Source organism: Xiphophorus maculatus, chromosome 20 (assembly GCF_002775205.1).
Source record: "Xiphophorus maculatus strain JP 163 A chromosome 20, X_maculatus-5.0-male, whole genome shotgun sequence".
In the NCBI taxonomy this organism is placed as follows: Eukaryota; Metazoa; Chordata; class Actinopteri; order Cyprinodontiformes; family Poeciliidae; genus Xiphophorus; species Xiphophorus maculatus.
Window position 1 is genome coordinate 30,155,220 of NC_036462.1, and position 23,244 is coordinate 30,178,463.

The 23,244-nt window shown below is 39.1% G+C and overlaps 1 protein-coding gene across 5 annotated transcripts in view; it reads left to right on the top strand.

Annotated features, from left to right (window-relative positions):
- The window catches only part of itpr1 (inositol 1,4,5-trisphosphate receptor type 1), a 111,952-nt gene that overhangs the window by 42,344 nt on the left and 46,364 nt on the right, over positions 1 to 23,244 (top strand). For 2 of the 5 annotated variants that reach the window (XM_023353538.1, XM_023353539.1), the window contains exons 39-44: positions 1,494 to 1,605; positions 3,481 to 3,516; positions 9,119 to 9,154; positions 10,018 to 10,065; positions 11,755 to 11,884; positions 14,997 to 15,181. In XM_023353538.1, coding sequence (XP_023209306.1) covers positions 1,494 to 1,605; positions 3,481 to 3,516; positions 9,119 to 9,154; positions 10,018 to 10,065; positions 11,755 to 11,884; positions 14,997 to 15,181 — 547 coding nt within the window. The remainder of the gene's footprint in view (positions 1 to 1,493; positions 1,606 to 3,480; positions 3,517 to 9,118; positions 9,155 to 10,017; positions 10,066 to 11,754; positions 11,885 to 14,996; positions 15,182 to 23,244) is intronic. The other 3 variants (XM_023353541.1, XM_023353542.1, XM_023353540.1) reach the window with 2 other exon arrangements.

Here is a 23,244-nt window from a genome sequence, read left to right on the forward strand (position 1 = left end):
TCCTCTACTGCTAATTAAAGCAGCATTAGAGCCACAAATATTACCTGACCTTCTGAAATAAACGTCACCTTTGAATTTTTTTAATAAAAATCTGCAACAGGACATTTGTTGAAATAAAACCTTCTTTCGAGGATGTATTTGCCATCAAACCAAAACAAGTTGCCAGTTTGGTGGGAGAGGATCCTGAAACCAAAAGCTGTTCCTCTGATTCTACTGCTATAAACTCTGGGATGAAATGGTTGGGCGGGTTTGTCGGAGTGAAGGATTCTTGTACGGAGAACAATAAACAGTTTCATGCAAGTCTAAGCTTGGCCATTAAGAGCTTTGCATGCGATTAGAAGGATTTGGAATTAGAGTCTGAACTTCACAGGAGGAAAAAAATGGGTTTTCTTTCAGCAGTACCAGTCGGCGCTCAGCCTGACATTTTGAACCAAACGAAGGATTTTCTTGGAACTGTTAGCATAAATGGTACCGTTGTGGCTCAGCCTGTATGGTATTTAATGTTTGGCCCAGTTTTCAACAACTGGAGCAGAAGACACTTGGTGTTAGTAGTGTTATGAAAGTGCATGATTTACTATAGAAGCCACTTTAGTATGTTAATTAAGAATGAAGTCTTTAAATAAAAAAAGACATTCAAAATAAAGCTAGACGTTGAAGCAAAGCCAACTCTCTGTATGGTTATATTCTGACTTTAATTGACAAACAAATTTTTAATTTGGACCATATCAAGATCCTGAATGTTCTCAAAGGACATTTAAACATTTAAATACTTTTAAAATAAGAATAGACAACTGCATTTGCTAAGTATTTCTTCAAATCAAACAATATTGAACCTCATCTCACATTCATATGAAACGCTGCAATTTTTGTTTCACGATTGAAAGTTTTGCTGCCAGAATGAGGTGGGGGTTTTTTTTAGGCCGTATTGGAATTGGTTTATTTTTGCAAAACTGAAATGGAAACACTTTTTTTGCGTCACACGTGAGTCATGTGATCAACAACCAGAGGTTGACACTGGAGCACGAAAAAGACGTCAGGAAGGGATAGGAGTATGATGGCGTGGCATATGTTTTAATGACTTATCGTGTGAATGAATGGATTTGAAAAGTGTTTCTTATTTAATGGAAATGCGGAATACTGACAAAGTTTTGTGCTTATCTGTAACAGAAACGCAGCAATTAATAAAATAATATTTAAACACGCACACTAAGCCGCATTTGCTATAAACCTTTCAAAACATAATTATTTTTATTTGTGATTTGCTCAGCGGTATGAAACTAATCTTTCATTCCTACATGTTCTCCCCTTGCTGTTGTTGACATCACCCATACACAGATTTCCTTTTTCAAATAACTTCTTTAAACCATTGATTTGGCCTCGCATTTTGTTTCCATTGAGTGTTGCTTCATTTGCTTGTCGTTGGTTCACAGCTGGACACTCCAGGTCACACAATGTCGAAATGTTTCTGATTGTTTCTCCCGCTCTGTAACCAGGCTGATCAAACACACCAAGCAGCTCCTGGAAGAGAACGAGGAGCGTCTGTGCATCAAGGTGCTGCAGACGCTCAGGGAAATGATGACGAAAGATCGGGGCTACGGGGTGAAGGTACGCCAAGTGTTGTTTCTGTTCTGTCGGTTAACTAAAACGTTAAAATAAGACTAAAAGGTATGACTTCTTTCCATTTTTGTTTCACCAAGAGCTTGACAAGTGCACAGAAATGATTTTATTAACTTGTACAGAGTACGTTTAAAATCTCTGCAACTGCTACAGTTTGGATATAACTTTGTAGTTTGAATATTTATTTTGGCAGTTGAGAGGATAAATTTGCACTAAAAATGGATTACATCCTACAAAAATAACTTGTGCTGGACAGCAAGACGACACACAGAGGATAAGAATTAGCATTATTAACATTATTAACAACATGCTTGGTTCATATATCATTCGTTTGCTGCTAAAGATCTCTGTACTAACACAAAGTAACTTTATACTAAGTTACGATACTAAGTACATAAAAATACTAAGTACATAAAAATAGGATTTAGAGATTAGTCACTGGTTCTGAAGGAACTTTGTAATTTGATTTAGCAACTTTTTGATGATCACTTTATTAGGTTTTCTATTTTATGTAGCATTGCCCCTAAAAGTTTAATAACATAATAGACATTTTGATGTTCTGATTTTGATCAGTTTGCACTTTATTTTGCACAAAGTCTCCAGTTTCTCCATATTTTTGGGCAGACTGCAGGGAAACGGGTTGCTCTCATTACACAGATGATGCAAGGTAATTATGTCAGGTAGATTTAGGAGGTGACAAAACTGATGCAACCAGTTTGTCTGCTATGATCAACACAGTCCCACCACCAAATGAGCCAAAATGCTGAAAATCAAGACTTTGTAATGTGACTTCCTCTTAACGCAGAGACAGATCTCTAAAGCATGAATCTGATCTCCTGGTTTTGGGATTAAGTTAGCCATTTGGCTTAAATGAAGGACAACATTTTTAATTTGACATAACAGAAAAGGTTATGTTTAGTAGATTACTATCAAAATATATTATCACTTATTTCACACCCCTCAAGAAATTCTCAAGCTGCAAAAACACAAAATCCTACCAAGTAATTTTCGTCTGCTTTCTAATCCAAATACCTTAGTACATTTGAAATAAGACAAAACTAATTTACACATAACTGTACAGCAAGAGATATATGTTTGTTTTAAGTCATTAATTCCTTAATATTGATGAACAAGTTATTTTTCCATTAGCATTATAATTATTATAGATTATTTCATTTATAACAAGACATTTTCCTCATGTTTTCCCAAGTACTTTTCCATCAATATTAAGGAATTATTGACTTGAAACAAGCTCCTGTTTCTTGCTGAAAAGTTACTTGTAAGTTAGTTTTGTCTTATTTCAAGTGTAGTTATATATTTGCACTAGAAACTTGACCAAAAATACTCGGTAAGATTCTGTGTTTTTACAGCGTGCCCAAAATGTTTGGAAAAACTCTGCAAGAACAATTATTTCCTCAGTCTCTTTCTACGTTAATTAGTCATAGATGAGCTAATATCATCTACTAACTTGACATGTTTAAGTGCCTTCTGCACTTATTGGTGGCCGTGGTTACGATGTGTGAAAAGCCTTTAAATATTTGTGTTTTATTGAAGACGCATGAGATCAAACTCACAAGAAAAGAGAAAAATCCAACCTTCAAGTACGTTTAACGGAGAATGTTTATTCTTTCAGTAAAATCAGGTTTATTGGATAAATTGGTTCAAGTTACTTTAAAAAAAAAAAAAACTGAAGGATTTTATAAAAGTTTTTTTACACATTTTTGCCACAGGTGCCTATAATTGCAGAAGTCACCATATGGTTTCTTTTGTTAAAAAGCTTTCCATGTGCACATGTGTGACGGGAGCTTCAACTCACTAACAAGCTCTACTAACTGTCTGCCTCCTATACTTTCTCTCTTGCAGCTGATTGCCTTTGATGATGAAATGGATGTGGCTGAGGTTGATCATTTTACTTACTATTGTGACGTTCATTGATCTGTCTCCCACTAACAAAATAGACATAATTGTCCTTTGATTAGACTTTTTGAGCTTCGCAATCCCATCTGCGACAGCGTCAGCCGCTCGGATCATCCCTCCTTGTTCCGTGTTTGCCTACATTATTAAGAGTCTAGTACATTATCGACCTTTTCTAGTTCAAATTATCCTACATGCTTGTCTGTCCTGCTTGCCCATGTGTAGCTACTTGGCGTATTTGAGTGTGCTATATGACCAATAGTGATTAGTTTTTTTATGCTTGTGAAATATGCTGAATACTTATTGGAGAATATTGACAGTTTTCCCATTGGTTCACTTAAGGGTTGCTATAGTTTGATGGATTTGCAATTTTGTGTATTGATATTAAAATCAAAAACATTTCTTGACTCATCAGCCAGTTGTAATATTCCCATGTTAAGATTCACTTTAATCTTCCACTAAGCACATTTAACCCCATGTCAGTCTCTCTTTTTTTTTTTTTTGTACGCATCTAAATTTGAATTTTTCTTAGTTATTTTACGTTCCAGGCACAAAATTCTCAACTTCATAATCTTTTCTAATTATTTGACCACTTATGGACAGTCGTACATGATGAAATCTTTAAATATGACAGAAAATAAAAAGGGAGCACCTAAAAGCAACGTACCCAGTGCTGAAGCAGTAATTCATCTACAGCCATCTTCACACTAAACGCACATTAAGCGAACCAGGTGCACATCAAGAGTGACGGATCGTGTTTCACAAAATGTGCTTTGTTTCCTCGCGTTTACACCCCCATGTTTTTCTGTGCAAAATATACAGAAAAATATAGGAAACGTAATGTGTAATTAATTCAAAACGTGTCTGCCTCCTAGACGTTAGTACAAATGGCAGCTTTAGAAATTGGATCAAAGCGGACGCTCTGCTCCTGCTGTTGTTGACGGCAAAGACAGTATAATTTCAAGCCACCAACTGGTTTCTCCCGAATTTGTTAAATGCATCAAAACTGAAAGAACGCTCCGTCAAAGCGGTAGAATTTGTGTGACTCTTTGCAGTACCTGTCAAAACCACCTCAAAACATTGAGAAGTAGAAAAAAAAAAAAAAGGTGTTCATACAAGAGACTGCTGAGTACGAGGGACTTGACGAAGACGCTAGGCGTGGAAATGGAACTTATTTAATGGAAAGGGTCTTTCCAGAGTTGCAGGAAGCTGCACGCTCTCAGTTTCTCTACTATGTTGCTGCTGTTTTGCTCTCCCTGCTTCCTTTTCCTCCCTTTTACTGGCTGTTTGGTGCTGAAGTGCTGGAAATCCCCACTTTCCAAAAAAGAAAAAAAAAGGTTCATCTCACAAAGCAGCGCTTTGTTTTGGCAGCTCTCTGCCCATTAGCGGTAACTCAAGAGTTCACTCATGCTTTCTTGCTCTCATCCTGCGCTAACTGCAAGATACACCGTCCCTGTACATGTTGCGTAACACGAATGTTTAACCCGATGCTGATCTCTGACCGACCATACCACATGCTCACACACACACACACACACACGCACCCACGCACACACACACACACACACACACACACACACACACACACACACACACACACACACACACACACACACACACCCCAGCTTAGGCCCCTCCCAAACCCAAACATCAAGCCAGGAACCCCAGGAATCAGTGCAGCTGTTAGTTTCACTACTGTCTGACTGTCTGCCTCACACTTCTTGTAGTTGCTTGCCCAGTCCATGCACCAGATTTTGCATATTCAGCCAGAATGGTGGATGAATTGGAAGAGGCAGAGTAATTATGATTTTTTTGTTTTTCCCCTCAGCTTGCATTTAATTTTTCCTGCAATAATAACATGGTGACATCCTAGCCAGGGAGGAACCACGTAAAACCATCCTGATTTATTTCTTGGTTCTTTTAATGAACGCGTTTGGGCTTCACGTCAAGGTTGTAAAGTTGATGATTGATTTTTTTTATTTATTTTTTCCTATGCTTGTGTGTGTGGTTTTTTTTTTTAACATTCCTATTTATTTTTGCTTACCACAATTTAGGCTGTCACAGATTTTCCAATGTCAATTTTACTCTTTTTTTTTCACTTTTGAAGTTTTCTAACATCTTTAACTCAACCGTAGGTTCTTCAGTCTTTAAATTTATGTTCAAAAGTTCTACCTCTTTCCTAATGTACTGGGTTTTTAAGTTTTCTGCTTGCAGGCAATTCTTAAGTTTTGGGCAGCAGTTTTTCCTTTCAGTCAATGGGGGGAGCTCTAGATGTTTCACTACAATGTGCAGCCCCGGTCGTAGTTTCCTTAACCTGAGGCTGCTCAAATCTTAGCCTCAATCCAGCTCTCAAGCAGAAATTACATAAGTGGCAACAATATTTTAACCCAGATTTCCCCCATTTTTATCTCTGGAATTTAAACTTGTCAGTAATGTGGGATTCTCTGTCATGAAAAATATTAAAAGGCTGCAGATGTAGGATGTTGAACCTTGATTTAAAACATTCTGGGTAGACTACAGAGGTGAGGATTTACTATACTAGATCAGTAGATACTTGAAGATTGCAGAATTAATTTATTTCCCTTACTTTAACATCGTATTGCTGAAGGCTTTAATGTTTCAAAAAGAAGAAAAATTGCTATTTCTGGCCCCTTAAAGAGATTCAAACGTCTCCTTTGCCACTCTGATTCTTTGCATCACTTTTTTTTTCCACCACTACTTTTGAGACATTTCAGAGAGTTGCAGGAAACATGACGAGTAGATATGATGCTAAAAATCTAAGGAGGTCAAGTCGAAATGATGAGGCAATTTATTTGGGGGTTTTTATAGCTAAAAGTGTCGCAGGTGCATTTTTGGGCAAGTAAAAGAGGCCAGATTACTCAAACGATGGACGTCCGCGCAACAGAAAAATGGAGAAGGCATTAAGCTCAGTCGCGCTGACAGAGTCTGAATGTGCCTTCAGTCGTTTGCATGATGCATGAAATTGTTTCTGTGGAAATGATTGACGCTAAAGAAGAGTTCAGGCAGGGAAATTCCTGTCCAGTTGCACAATTAATCACCTTAAGGCGGCACAACTGGGTTCTCAATGTTTACTTTTCCACATACCCAGCCTCCAAGTTGGCGTGTGTGTGTGCGGGGGTGGGTGTGTGTGTGTAAACTAATTCTGATCTTATTTGTGACTGAAATATCCCCCTCATGTAACTAGAAAAAGAGCCAGTGTCAGTCAAAGTGTCTCAGTTTCTTTAAATTAGAGTTGCACCTTTCATTAATTTAGTAAATTTCTGGCTCTGATTATAGCAGGTACCTTTTTCTCTCGAATAATATAATATATGTCAAAAGAAGATGATTTAATGAAAAAAACAAAAGTTAAAGAGCGCTCTCTGAAAATGTACAATTGCAGTCAAGGTTATGGGAAAGATTCCTCTGTAGAAACAAAACCCACTTAAGAGAATGAAAACCATTTTCTTTACTGTTAAAAAAATAAAACTCACTTCTTTTTTTCCTTTTTACACACTTCAAAATCTAGTTATGGGCTATGTAACATTACATACATTCATTCAAAGTAGCTTAACGTTAATGAGGAAAAAAGCTCTGCTTTACTTTTTGGAGAGTTAGATTTTCTTAATCTCTTAATAATTTATTGGAAATGTGCAGACTTCTTTCTCTTAACCATTATTATTTACATTTGAATCAGAGGCAGGATAGAACAGATTGTGTGAGAGCGAACAGTCATCGTTACACAGCTCCGCAGTAAAACATGTTTCAAAGCAAAGACAAAATGACTTGGGTTGACATTTTAAGCTGTTTATTAGCTTTGCGCTCAGCATGATTAGCACAGTTTGCGTAACTCAAAACTCAGCCTCTGTATGTATCACCTGTGGAACATTTTCGCAATCTTGCAAAATGTGACAAAATATGAACACATCAGGAGGAGCAACCTTCCTCTAATACGTTAAACTTCAATGCTAAAGTCCCACTTCCTGTTGACGGCACCTGAAACAACAGCCGGACGTGTTTCTTGAAAATGATTTCCTCTCTAAAAGATTCTTACACCTTTTGAGCTTTTGGGAAATTTGCTTTGTTCTTCCGTCGGTAACAAGTTCCACACCGAAGAGTGTCGTTTGTGCAACTGTATCCCTGTTTGGTGCTAAATTAAAGTCGGTTTAAATAACTATTTAGGGACTTTAAAGTTTTTTTTATTAAAAAAAACAGAAACCGTTTTTTTTTTAATCAAAAAAAAAACCTTTGAAAGTGGCTTATTTTATTTCCAGGTTATTAATTAATAATAATGTAGTCCAATTAGGGGTGAGCATTTATTGTAACCCTTACACTAACCCTAACAATACATACATTTCTTATGATAAAAATTTAGATTTATTATTGTCACAATAAATTCCAAGAGATGTTAAAAAGCTTCCAGAACTGTCCATATTGTCAGGATTGCTACTTTCACTATTTATTTTCTCTGCTGTTTGATCAACGTCATCATAAAAATATATAAATAAGTTCGAAAATACAATTACATGCAATTAGTGTTTGCATTCAGTGATACAAATCGCACTTCATGTCGTAAGACGCATATTGCAAATGGGAATGTTTTTCAAGACCAGCATTTGTGTCTGCGACACACAGTTGCAGCCCTACAGTCTTCTACAGAAGAAGTAATGAGTAGGTATTGTAACTTTTATGGTTATCATGATGATACCACAAAATATCGTGATAAAACTTTAAGTCCATATCGTCCACCCCTACATGCAATAATATAATCTTTCTTCTTTTTTTGTTTGCATTCAGTTGAAAGCAAAACCCAAAATTAGAAGTTGATGTTTTTAATTCTTCCCTTTTCCTGTAGTTTGTTGTTGTTGTTGTTTTTTTTTTTGTTTGTTTGTTGTTTTTTTTGCTGAATATATCTGGAGATGTTTAAAATTAGATGACTTGTGTAACTCAGTTTTGCACGTTCTGAACATGATAGGCGAGGTTATCTGTGGTTATTTTCTTTGGTTTTTCTCAAATTTTTTCTCTAGTTTCATCTCACCTTCTTTTGCCACCACTTTGCAAATTGCTCCTCCTTACTTTTTTGCTGTATCTGTACAAGAGCAACACATCGGTGCATAAATTGGTGCAGATTGCATGCATATCTTGTGTTTTGCTAATACTTGCAGTGTCATTGTTATGGATGGGCAGGAGGTTAAAAGGGAACCGGGTCACTAAACACACACTACCGTGTTGCACCGTAACCACAGTCAATACGAAAAAGAAGACAAAGCATTTCCCCCCCCCTTCACAAAGCTTCTGCTTTCTTGCCGCAACAGGTCAATGCTGCTTCTCATCTGTGTTTTCTCATCAGTAAAGCCATGAAAACGATGCAATGTTCCCTTCCACCCTTTGCTCCAAGTCATGCACATTGATTAAGTCCAGTCGTGCATGTTAGTGGATTATAGAAATCCGGTAGACTTCTATAGATATATTATGACGAGGGTTTGTTTTGTTTTCTTTAAAGAGGGTGCTGCACATTGAAGGCAAAAACAACATAAGAAAATTAACCCCTTCCCGCCTTAACTAACATCATCCTTTTATCTCCAATCAGCTGGCACCTCCGCCTGAACCCGAAGTCCCTGCAGAGGTGTGTTTTTAAAGACGACGCTGCCCGACGTTTCGGGTCATTCGTGATACACCGGTTCTATCCCATCACATTTGTGCTTGGTGTTTCACATCTCTTCATCTAAGCAGATCACAATCCCTGCCCATTCTCGTGCGTTTTGTCTTTGAATTGCCCCCATCTACCCCTACGACTCCGCCTGAGTCACCCCGGGTCTTTGGTGTTTGGCCAAACTCCAGTTTCATGCCAGTTCAGTTGGGGTTTGGAATCATGGATGAGGGATTTTTCATGCCAAACTGTTGCAACAGTGTGTGTGAGTAACTCATATCACCTGCACATTTTATCTTGTTTTATGTTTACTCCCCTCAGGCAGCTTGGCATTCTGTCATGTAAATACTTTTATCTTGCTACTGTATCCGTTTCTAATGTTTGGGGGGAGGGGACAATGGAAGCGAGACAAATTGCCCCACGTCTCGCTGTGGGCATGAGATTGTGCCGAGCTTTTCACGAGTCAAATTTTGAGCTCGGACAGTGTGATATTTTCTAATGTTTGTGTGTCACGGGATGAAACACAAACTGCCCCTGTTAAAAATATTGCAGGTGCTGCTTGCTTGTAGAATGAATAGCTGTCCTCCCTTGCATGAAACCTCGCATGAGTTTGACTTAACCTCACATCTTCCCTGACACTACCACTTCCCTCTTAACTGCATGATCGAATCTGCACCCCGTTTCCTGCATGCTTGTAAAGTAACTAATTTGCACAGAATTAACGCACCTGTTTTGTTCTCTTAATTATTTTCCTCCCCAACCCCCCAGTTTTCCAAACTTTTCTTTTATTTACTTTTTTCTTATTTCAATGCTTTCTGCTTACTCACAACACCTTTAAGGAGCTTGATCCCAACCAGCCACTGAAGCAAGTGGAGGACCAGAGGAGGGTAGGTAAAGTGTTTTGCCGTGGTCTGGTCCAAGACTCCCATCCCTGTTTTGCCGTGCGACGGCAGCCGACTAACTGTTGCGAAGCGCTCACGGTCACGCTGCTTCCACAGCATGGCGCCCATTCACTCCGCTGACACTTCTTTTGAATGCAACATGTGAGGCAGATCAGCGGGAGAGGACATCACCCGCGGTTCTCAATCTTTTTTACAGATAAATGCAGTGGTTTTTACAAAGAATCCTTCAATGCTGCCACCGTGCTACTGTGTACTCCACCGATCCAGGAAAGAGCTGTGGGGGGGAAAGAGGCCTCATTGTGGTCTCATCTCTACAAGTCTGTCATTTAAAATGTTGTAATTTCTTCATGTGCTAAGAAGGTGGTTAACTCTTCTCCAGAATAGCCATATATGGTGTAGATATATACTAAAATGACTCTTATTTTACTTTCTCTCAAGCCTATAAGTTACCATCTAATTAAGTTAACTGATCGACACTTACCTAGCAATACATATAACTTTGAGTAATATTTATACAATCAGAGATGATTTCTCAACCCCCAGTGCCACATTCACCTCGATGTTAGCTTCAGGTTAGCTTCCAGCTGCAATGTCAAGGTGAAGACTAAGTTTATAGCTTCATTCTGTCAAATGAAGTCTATTCGGGTGGCAGTGGGAAGAAAATGGAAAATCACTCAAGTTAGCTGTGACACCAGCAAATAAAAAAAACTTGAGAATGCATGCTATGATATCTGAGAGGCTAGCTGTTCAAGACAAGACGACATACTTCCAACCACTTTAGAAATGGACTGAGTCCACAAGCCCACATTCGCCTTAGATTAGCTTCTAGCTTCTAGCTAACCTCCAGGCCGAGCCAACAGCTACGTTTATAGTTTCATTCAGTCAAATGAAAGCCAAGTTGAAATGCTTTCAGGTGCCATTGGAGAAGAATGAATAATCACTCCAGATAACTGTGGAATTTTTACGCCAGCAAATTAAAAAATAAAATAAACAAAAAATCTGAGGATACATGCAATGATATCTGAGAAGCTAACACTAAGCTAGCTGCTCAAGACAACCACTTTAGAAATGGACTCAGCCTCCTGGTTCATATGCCCAGCCATTCTCATCAATTAGTTTGACAACTGACAATAATTTTCTATAATCTACTCAAACCTTATTTTGAGTTTTGAGTTGAGTCAAATAAATGTTATTTCCAACAGTAGGGAATTTATTTTGGTTTGGTCATTGTTTTTGCTTACTTTCCTTACTATGTAGGAGTAAACCAGCCCAAATTGTGATGTTTTCAAAAATAGACAGTATAATAAAAAAAGTTTTAGAAAATAATGTACAATTAAATTGGATTATATGGAAGATTTGAGCATGTTCACTTACCAGATGGGTATGAAAATGTTTTACAGCTACAAAATCTAAAAGGAACCATATGAAAGGGGAGTCAATAAACCCAGATCCTTCTTCACATTGATCTTCTAAAGAGTAATGACAAAAATCTACCTATTGCTCATGCAATCCAAAAAGGAAAAGCTGTTGTGTTACCATTTGTTTTTAAAAGTTTTGTCTTGTGGGATTTTTAGTTGAATTTGTTGCCACATTGTTACAATAACTTGGACTGGAGTTAAATTGCTTCAACAGAATGTTTTTTTTTTTCACCCTAACGCCGAGTTTCTCCAACAGGGTGAGGCTTTGCGTCTAATTTTGGTCAACCGGTACTATGGCAACGTTAAACCTGGTCAGAGGAGAGAGAGCCTCACATCCTACAGCAACGGCCCACTCACGCCCGGAGCTCAAGGAAAATCACCCACACGTGAGTTAAACATTATGGGGGGGGATGAAAACTGATCAAGTGTGTGATGCGACAGGCACGTAGTGCAACTAATGAAGTTTTCAATGAACACGTAGATGTTTCTAGAACAGAAGTTTTCTTTTTTGTCTTGATCTGAAGCCATAATATGGGGTGTTGTATAAAGAGATTATTTTTTTAGGCAATCTAAAGCTCGATTTGATTAGCAAAAGTGAAATGTGCAAATTCTCAGAGCTCACTAGAAGAGGAAGTTTAGTCAAGATGTTCCAATTACTTTATCATTTAAAAGTGCAATGCAAGTCTTGGTCTTTGTAATGCATTGATATGAATATGGAAGTGATATTTTAAAGAAATATCAATTGAATTTCTTATGAACTACCAATTTTTTTTTTTTTTTTTTTTTTAGTGCTATAACAGCTGTTGCAGTTGAGAGTGTTTGTTCTTCAAAACTGGCCTTCCCTGAGTAAATTTGAAAAAGAAATTAATTGAAAATTTGACATCAAAGAGTTGTTTTGAGTTGTCGGAAACGGCAGTCAGCACCCAGATTACACAGAAAAGACATAGATAACGCCGACACTTTCCTGTGGGTAGCAGGAACAGACTGTGGGTCGAGTCTGCCAATCAAGGTCACACATTTTCTTCACTTCACAAATCAGATTCTCAGACAAATAAACCGAACGCAAACGCATGGGAAACTGCCGTCCCCGAATAAAATATTTCGTATTGCATCATTTTGTCTGCAATGCATAGAGAAAACGGAGGACCTAATTCACACCAGTGACCTTGCGCTCCTTTTAAGCCTCCTCAAGGCTCTCTCCTTGGCCCGACGCTGGCCGTGTCGTTGCTAGGAGACCGGCGTTCCAAGCGCCATGCAGAACGGGACACGTTGTTGATTCAGTCGGCCTGCCCCGCTAGAGATGGCTCTGATGGGTGCCGTTATGTCACCGGTTCCTCCCTCCGTTGGCGGCAGCAGTGGGAATTAAAATGCCTCCGTGGATTAAAGGCACTTGTAGTGTTGTGGTTCGTGTGTGGCGTCTGAATGCATGAGTCACAGTCTGTAAACCTCCAACTCCAAATAGATCATTTAATTGCAACCTCCTCTAATAAAGCGACCACATGTTGCCTTATTTGTTTTGATCGTGCATTTATCTGGTTACTCCGTTCTTTTAACATGAGGAGGTTTTGTTTCTTTCTTTTAGTGCCTTGCGAGAATACTCACACTTTTTCCCATTTTGTCGCATTACAACCACAGATGTAGATGTTTTCATTTTGTTTAGCCAGATAAGTCGATCAAGAACAAATTCTCATTTTCAACAACGACCTGTTCAGAAAACATTTCAAAAATCACAACAGAATGTCATAAAGCAGAAAACAGAAGAATAAAGTGAAACAGAGAAAAAAAATACAAAGATTCATACGGACTAACCGTATCATGATGCACTTAAGTCAACCATTTTTAAAAACAGTAACATTTATTACATTGATATCCCTAAAGTCAACTTACTGAGCGTTAGTGGTTTTTCCAAGTTGATCTAATCTTACGAGAACGTAAAGTGCAGGTATCGTTGGCCAGATTTTTGGCTATCATATAAAATCCAAATAAACCTATTTTATTTGGATTTTGCCAACATAAACTAGTACATGCTAATAAAATTGAGAGTGAATGGTTAAAAAATGAGTTTTAAAAATGGAAATCTAAAGATGCATTTCTTAGCCTCCCCCTTTCAATGTAACAACTCTTCACATAGAGTAAATGCAGACATTTTGTGAAGGTCTCAAAGGTTACAAAGGTTAGTTGGAGAACATACGTGAAGAAACGGCATCACGAAGACAGAGGAGCAAGTTTATTTTCCCACTGTGAATTCCAGTGGTGGCAGAATCATGCTGTGGAAATCTTCACTTCAGCAAAGATAGGACAAGGAGGGTGGTCAGCGCTGATGGGATGATGGCTAAAGATGAAATACAGGGCAGTCCATCTATTCAGAGACGCTGTTCATCACATTTGATGGGACTTTACCACATTATTCAAAGATAAATGGGAAAAGAATACATAAAAATTCAGTCTCTAGATGTGCAAAGCTTATTGAAACATAGTCCAAAATAAGTATTGACTGAGAGCTAATGAGCCAATGTGTGCCATTCCCTTAAGATAATGTGTAAACAATAAAAAAATTGTCTTCAGATTAATGACACTCTAGTAAAAGTGTAAAATATGAATATGTACGCAGTTGTGGTTCTTTCAGGAATGCTGTCCTGGGTAAGCTCCTCCTTCTTCTGCCCCCCCACCAATGCAAGAAATTGTTTGTTTTTGTTTTTTTATAGCAGAAACAGGTAATGCTGACCAGTACTCTAAAGCAAATAAGTGAAACTTACTCCACTACACATCCATTCATCTAGTTGTAAATTTGTTTAGGGGACAACTCACAGGATTTTTATTTATTTATTTTTTTTCTTTCTTGGGTGCCCCATCCATTTCTGATGCCGCCCTGGGCAACAGCCCATATGAAAAACTGCCACTGTATGTACGTTTTCAAATAATATTTGACAAAATGTTTTTAATGCATGTTTGAAAAACACTTTAATCTCCGATGCCAACCAACCAGGCATCCAAAACCTAGCACCGCCACTAAGCTCCTTCAGACTAGCCAGCAGCAATTAGTAAACACTGTTGAGCTCATTATATGAGCTACAATTCAGTGCATTGTTGGTAAAAACTTTGTTGAAGGGTTAATAGAGCCATGTTGTGATGACTTCTTGAAGGCGGAGTTTCAGAAATAGCAGGAGTTTTTAAAAAGCCAAAGGCCCAATTTCAAGGTGTTAAATCCTGAAGTTATTTTTTTAAGTCATACTTGATATATATATAGCATTTTTTAACTTCTAAAGTTAACATACTTACATGATAGTGCCATCTTATAGCACCATGTGCCTAGAAAATGAATAACACTTTAACATTAAAAAATTTAAATAATTCACATTTGTCAGTCAATGTTTTGCCAAGTTTCCAAAAAATAACATTTCCTGAGATAATTTGGTGAGATGTTTGTAACCGTGTTCTGCCCCTTAAACAAACGTTTCAGAATGTGGATTCTGATGGGTTTGACTTCTTCGCCTCCAGTGGTGAGCTCCGGCATCGGAGGTCGAGGGGAGCTGAGTCTGGCCGAGGTCCAGTGCCACCTCGACAAAGAAGGAGCCTCCGACCTGGTGATCGACCTCATCATGAACGCCACCAGTGACCGCATCTTCCAGGAGAGCATCCTGCTGGCCATCGCGCTGCTGGAGGGCGGAAACACAGTCATCCAGGTGAGCGCAGGTTACCGAGTTCATGCTTACCCAGCCAACTCTCTGTGGGTGTGACGTTTCAGTCGGGTTTAGGAATTTGTATGTGTGTTTTGAGTACATGACTACTCGAAGCATTCCAATTGGTAAGGCACGATTAGAATCTGAACTCGGATATGTTGCTGCGCACACCTTTCAGGTTCAGGAAATCTCGGTGTAGGAAAGTACCTTGACTTGTTTGTTTTTTTTGTTAGTTTTTTTATTTTATTCACATTTTGTTTTGTGGTGGAGGAAAAAAAAAAGTCAAACACAAAAGCATGAACACAGGATTTCTGGGAAAGTTCCAAGCTGTGCAGACAAACGCATCATTGCTTCCCCGCAGCTCGCCAAGGGTTACCAAGGCAACCCTAACTCTCTGGGAGTCTCGCAGACGGAAGTTTTCAGGACAAGAGAGCCGCTGTTTGCAATGAAATCATTTCAGCGTCGTAGGATGTACTGCTGGCCTGCGCCGGTGTGTCTGTGCATGCTTCATGTGCGTGTTTGGGTGCTGCTCGTAAAACCATCTATCAGGGCGTTCTGGTTTGTGGTTTTGTGCAGTGTGTGCGATGTTGCCGGCTATCTTGCATAATGCGCTCACCATTTGCATGTTGCTGTTACCTGACGAGGTCTGACTTCCTTAGGTGTACGCTGGCTTGACTCCCGGTTACATAAGCTGCAGCGCTGCCTGGAAGAGTGACGCCCAGAGCCTCGGGCCGCCTGGCATTCCTGCCAGAATCTTAACTGGGTCATGCTTTGCTGATGGGCAGTGTGAAAGATCCAACCCACAGACTTGGTTTCAGCAGGTTCTGTGGTGCGACTTGAGAAAACGCCACTTCTTGTGGCCTGAGCTTAGACTTGCTTCTGTGAAACTTTAGGACTTGACTGTCAAGTGTTTTACATCATAAAAAATTACCAATTATGAAACAAACAATAAACATTATTTTGTCAAATGCCATAATCAAAATCATCAATACGCATCAAATATGTTGATCAATGTTCCAGTTACGACTAATCAAAGTCAACTCTAAGCAGGTGGGCTTTTAGACTTGATTTAAAGGAACTCAGTGTTTCAGCAGTTTTGCAGTTTTCTGGACGTTTGTTCCTGATTAGTAGAGCATAGAAGCTGAATGCTGCTTCTCTATGTTTGGTTCTCTTGATGCAGAGCAGAACCAGAAGAACCTCAATACAATAACAGCAGATCTTTAATGTATTTTGGAGCCAAGTCATATATTAGAATTTGGTGTTGCCACGTGCAGCTCAAGAAATTATAATATCATCAAAAAAGTATTTTACTCATTTAATCTCAAATTAAAACTTTTTTTTTTTTTTTTTTTAGAAATTTGCTGAATTTTTGGTTTTGAAGATTTGATTTTTGGAATATGCAGTTTTTTGTTGTACCACCCCCCAATGCACTCCTTGTGTTTTCAAAATAAAGTAGCAATTTTACAGACACTTCCACACGAAAAGTAAAGAAAAGTGGAGGAAAAATGAGGAATGCTGAGCGTCGTACTTTAGTATCAGTTTTACAAATGAGGAAGTATTTCATAGTTTAACACATCAGCACCAAATTATTATCAGTAGCAGGACTTTGGATCGATTAAGCAAACGACTGAATCCGTTTCAAAGAAAACCACTCAGACTGAGCTGGTTATGTCAGATCTTGATAACTATATAGAAGCTTTTTTTCTCATTAAATCCACTTCTTTTTCTCTTAAAATGAAAACTTTCTATTGGTAGAATTGCACATTTGTTCTGATCATTTTATGACTATATAACTTAGTCATATAGTCATAAAATTCACATCGCCTCACCCTAATAGTCCCAGAAGGAATGATTGAACAGAACTGCTAGAGGGACAATAAGATACATAAAAAACCTTCTCACCAGATACTTTTTGCTGCACACCACATATTATCTTGTGCACGCCAGATAAAATCTCATGGGCGTGAGATGCTATGTGGTGCACACTAGTTAAGGGCCAGCATGGTTGGACAGAAGTTGAACGATGTCACGCAGCTGCGACAATGAGAACTCATTTTTCGCTTCTTTTTGTTTTTCTTCGTATGATTGAAGAAAAAAAAAGCCACTTTTGAAAATATTTTCCGTAATATCTTTTATTAGAAAAGAAAACAAGGGGGAAAAAATCAATTTAAAATTGGAGATTTTTAGTTTTAAGCCACATCGCCCAGCTTAACTGCTCACTGCTGATGAGTTTATGATCCTGAAGTCATTTTCCAGCATGATGTGGGACCTGACCACATTTTCCTAAAGCACAAATTCCTCCTTTATTGACCATTAAATCACTATTAGACTTTCCAACAAACTCTGATCTGACCTCACAGATGGGGAATCTATGAGGTATTGTGAGGAGAAGAAGCGAGAGAGGAGATTAGCTGAATGCTGAGCTCAGCAAAACCAGCCTGGCCACAATCTTGAAGCAGAATTTTATGCAAAACAACAAATTTTCTGTACAGCACATGGCATACTATTTTAGTAGAACATTTCTGAAGTAAGAAAAGTTTATTTATTGGTCTTCAACAATATGAAAATTTTCTAAACATGCACGTTAGATTATCAAGGAAGGTTTTATTTGAAGCAATGATTTGACTATCAAAAATAATCGCCCACAAATGATTTGCATGTACAGTACAGACCAAAAGTTTGGACACACCTTCTAATTCAATGGGTTTTCTTTATTTTCATGACTATTTATAAGGCAAGAAATCCCACTTATTAGCCTGACAGGGCAGGTTGACCTATGAAGTGAAAACCATTTCAGGTGACGACCTCTTGAAGCTCATCAAGAAAATGCAGAGTGTGTGCAAAGCAGTAATCACAGCAAAAGGTTGCTGCTTTGAAGAAACTAGAATATAAGGGGTATTTTCAGTTGTTTTACACTTTTTTGTTTAGTGCATATTTCCACATGTGTTATTCATAGTTTGATGCCTTCAGTGTGAATCTACAATGTCAATAGTCATGAAAATAAAGGAAACTCATTGAATTAAAAGGTGTGTCCAAACTTTTGGTCTGTACTGTATATTAAAAGATGTCTTGCAGAAAAGTTCAGCATTTTGTTTAACTAAAAAAATGCACCAAAGTTATGTGCGGACATGAAATTAACTGATATTTTCTTGAACAACATCGTGCTACAATTGAGCTTTGTATAAATATTATTTGCGATCCAGAGTAAAATAAAAACTTTATGTATCACCAGATCGTCGCATTTTTCTGTCTTGCACAACTGGTTGCATGCCCCGCTTTCAGCACAGAGGGGCCCATTGTTGCCTGAATGGAAAAAAACAGCAGAATAACTCAGATTTATGCAAGCGATCTGGTCGTTTGTTTTCAGGGCAATACCGGAGTTGTAAACAAGCCAACAAGCGAAGTGGGGGGGAAAAAATAACTCTGTTTATGACAACTGATTGGTACGGTTTCTTCCTCGTCTGTGTTCCTGTGTGCAGAACATGCTGGATTTTATGGTCGGTTTTATTGAGAAGCAGAAAACACAATAAGCATTAATGAAACGATGACGTAATCTATCTCTGTTACACACCGACAGAGTAGATGTAAAAAAAAAAAAAGAAGAAAAAAGCTTAAATGGGAGCTTGAGTTCAGGTTGAAATAAGCCAGAATTAAGCTTGTGAAATGTGACCAGCTGGGATTTAACCGGTAAAGGTTGAAGGCATGTCACTGGAACTTGACTAACTGGATTTTGAGCGTACAATCCAGGTGCGTTACAGGGAAGCAGCAAAAATTATTAACTTGTGTGCTTGTGTGAACAAGGCCAGCGTTCAGACGGTGAGAAATTGAAGGCGAGGCAGGAAATATTTTCATTAGACAGTTTCATGCTATGGTCGCAAAGACGAACCCCCACCCCCACCCCCACCCCCACCCCAAGCCCCACTCCTCAGCCTTTAACAAGTCAACCGCTCAAGCCACCACATCCTGTAACAAAATGTGTTAGAATCACAGAACCGGCGAGTTTCAGCAGCATGTTTGGTGATAATAGAGCGCCGCTCGTGACGCTCCGCCCACTTCACACCCGCTTGCCAACTCTGCTCCGGTTGTTTGCTTCGGAGGGGTGACGGATTGACTTCAGCCAAGCGTGTCGCCGCTGCAGTTCTCACCAAAAAAACAGAAATCACGCTGAGACAGGAAGAAAGTGTCTCGGGGCCGTTCTTCAAAGGAATTTGTGACAGCTGCTGAGAATCACCATGACAGATGGGCCGTTAGCGAGCGCTGCTCCTCATAATGTTGTGATTTGTAGGGTACGTGTAATTAGCTTTTATCGCTGGAAGGAAATGGCAGCGACTAACATCTATAACTTGAGACTAAACTGTTAAAATGAGGATAACGAGCATCTGAAATGCATCCGCCCAGTATTTAGCAACAAATGACATCATTAGCTGTTGATTAAAACCACTCCTCACGAAGAAAATGAGCAAACCGGCTCTCGATTTATTCATTCCTCTTTGATTTTACTTGCCTGACAATCTGTCACTTGCTTTTTTCTTTATTTCATAATTGAAATGTATCACAATTTCGAAAGTATCTACGTTTGATATTCGTACACAACATTGTTTATTACAACTGGTTGCTATGGTTTCTTCTTCATCTTTGTTCCTGCGGTTAGAACATGCTGCACAAATGTTTCAAATGGTCGATTAAGAAGCAAAAAACACAATAAACGTCATAGTTTGTTCATGTACCTTGGACAAACCCTTTACTTTAATTGTGGGGACAAAAATATGAAGAAGAAGAAGAAAAGGAAATGTGGAATCATTTTAACAGACGTCAGCATTGTGATATTTCAGCAATAAATATTGAAATTAGATGTTTTCTTGATGGTATGCAACTCTACCTCCATCCATCCGTTACCTTCCACTTATCTGTGGTCAGATCGTAGAGGCAGCAGCCTGGGCAGAGGCCCAGACTTCCCTCCCCTGCCCCCAGGGGAAAATCAATGATGAATCAAGCAATAAATGTTACATTTTGTCAAATGCCATCATCAAACTGATACAGCAAATGCACATCAAATGTAATGATCACTTTTCCACTTTCTGCTACTCAAAGGTAGCTCTAAATGCTTTTTGGTCTTGATTTAAAGGAACTCAGTGTTTCAGCAGTTTCGCAGTTTTCAGATTAGTAGAACATGGAAACTGAACGCTGCATCTGCTTGTTTGGTTCTGGTTTGGGGATGCACAGCAGACCAGAACCAGAAGACCTTCAGCATCTGCAAAGTTGATGCAATAACAGCTCTTTGAAATACTTCTGTTGGTTTATAAATCACTGATTGGCTTTGAGCCAAAATACATTAAAGTCTATTCTGTGAGCTACAGGGTTTCCGTTCCTGACTTTTGTCTGCCTGAAGGCAATTCCATACCTCATTCGAAGGGTTGAAACTGACTGTCATTGACGTCGGCACTTAGTGAAAATTATTTCTCTTCCAACTACCCGTTTTTTGTATCTGCAGGTGACATAAAAGCTTTTCAGAGGCAAATGTTTATCAGACACGGTGAGAAATTACGTACACTTGTAAGATTCTTTGCAAAATGCCTACAGAAATTGCTAAGTGGCTAAAACCTCTTAGAAATTGTAAAGCCATTGTCCATGGAGAAGGCTGTCTGCAGAAAGGTGTGGCACTCTTGTTCTGTTAGCTGTATTGTTTGGGGCTTTACGCATACTGAAGCCAGAGAGGTACCCCGAGGTGGTCTGTGGGGAGTGTGTGAACATCCTGTAGCCATGTGACTGTGTGTCAGCTCCAGGTAAAGTATGGAAGAACCTTTACAGGAAAGGCCTGTTCTCTTGTCTTCCCTATTTGAAGAGCGGCTAAGATAAAGGGCCATAAAATCTGAATTACTGATTAAGAGTTTCAAAATAATCAGATCACATTATAAAGGTAAAGACTCAATTATAATGACAAGAAAACAAAATGCGGTACACATCAAATTCCATGACCATTCCTAAAGATGCATCCTGTCAATCCATACAAGCATGTACCTACACTGTGTAGGTATGAGATTATTTAATGAGCCTGTTTCTATTATTAGACTAATGAAGTATATCATCTCTGCTCCTCATTGCATAAAGAACAGCTGTTCAACACTTTCTCAATGCATGAGATCCCTGAAACTCATAGGAGCAAACAGGTGTCGCCAATGTTACCCGAGAGGCTTGTTGTGGCACGCAGCTATCCCTTTCCAGACTCATCCCCCTCCCTCAAGTTCACGGCTCGGCCACCTCTTGGAAAGCTTTAAAAAGATTCTGCAAAGTGAGTTTCCAGGCATCAACACCGTCAACATGCCAGCTCTCCTTTTGCCACAACACATCCAAGGATTGCTCCTTTTCAGATGTTACACTTTAAGGAAGTTTGCTTATTTCTGGTCAGCTTGTTGTGCTTACTTCATACTGCCCTGACTTTCATTGGCTAGTTGCCTGTACATATTTCTGAGAAGACGCTTTAAACGATCGGTAAAATGTGGCTGTCTTGTGACCGCTTCGAGGAGTAGCTCTCAGTGGATGGGTAGCTGGGCAGTGGCAGAGTATCCAAGCTTTGCTACCCAATAGGAACAGAGATGGCTTTGTCACTCATTGAGGTGTCAGGCTGCCGAGGCGGATAAAACCAGATAGCTGATGGTATAAACAGGCCTTACATAACTGGCTCGTGTTGAGGCCAGGAGCCAGAGTGGCATCTGACAGGAAGCGGAGAGAAAAGTAGACGCGCTAAATAATCAGAGAGAAGGTCCCCGCTGTGCATCCCATGTTGATCCCGCAGATTAGGAGAGAGAGTGGCGAGTCGGTCTGAGCTTACATGACCGGCAACAGCAGGAGCTGCACAGCTCCCGGCGGCCTTAATGGCTCTGTAGTGATACACAAAGAGGGTTAATCTTCCCTGTAGAGAAAGCTCAGGCTAATTGGCTGACTGACAGATTATTTTAAGAATGACTCAACAGGCACTAGGGAGAAGCACGTGCTGAACACATTGTCTAGAGAGGTTAATCACGTTGGAAGCGGAGGCCTTTTTCTTTTGAATTTGTTCATTACCTGTCATATGATGTCTTGATGTGCTATGCAAGAAAGTAATTTGTAACTTTGCAGTGCTCTGTGCAGGTTTTCAACATATTTAATAGTTCAGTTCGGTGAATGTGGATCTAGACTGTTGTGTTGTAGCTCCGAGTATCTTTTCAGGGTTGTTGTGCTGCTTCAAGGTGAACCCGTGTCTCATTGTTAAGTCTTTTTACAGGGTGTATTGCGCAATTGCCCTGTGTTTAGCTCAGTCATTCTTTCCATAAATTCTGACCAAACTTGTTGACGGTTTATTTCAACGATTGCTTTCTTCTTGCCACTCTGAAGTGACTCATGGTTCTCTAGAGTGCGGGACTAACACTCTTCCCATAGACAAACTGATGGATCTCTGCTGATGCGGCTAACTCTGGAGGAGCTGCAAAAATTTGTACATTTTTGTTGTACATATACAATGACTGTTTTACTAATTTGTAGGACTCCGTAAAATATCGGCACTGACATCTGCATTGGCCAATATTAGTAATTTTTTTTAACATATCGGCCCGATAAATAAAAACGGGATATTAATATTAACAACCGATATTTATTTGCATCTTGTTGCGGTTTTGTTTTATGGGGATAGAGGAGAAGGTTGGTCATGTGGTTTTTGTTTGGTCATGTGACAGTGATGGCAATTCAGCACAGGATTGTGGGTAGATTGAGTAGCTGTGGTGATGTCAGCTGTGTTTGGTTTAGTTTTTTTTCCGAGGTGTCACGGTTGGTGAAATATATACAATGTCGATAAATATCAGTCATCTACCATAACACCAATGTTGGATATTGATATTGGCCCAAATTTTCATATTGGTGCATCCAATATAAAATATGAATGTGCATTCAAGGATTTTTACATTTGAATTGAATCCGTCTGTAAATCTGTATTGGTCTTCCGATATAAAATCCTCTCGAAAAAGACATTGAGGTTTGTGGTTGTAACGTAAAAGTTAAAGCAGTATGAATACTTTTGTTTGGCACTTTATCCA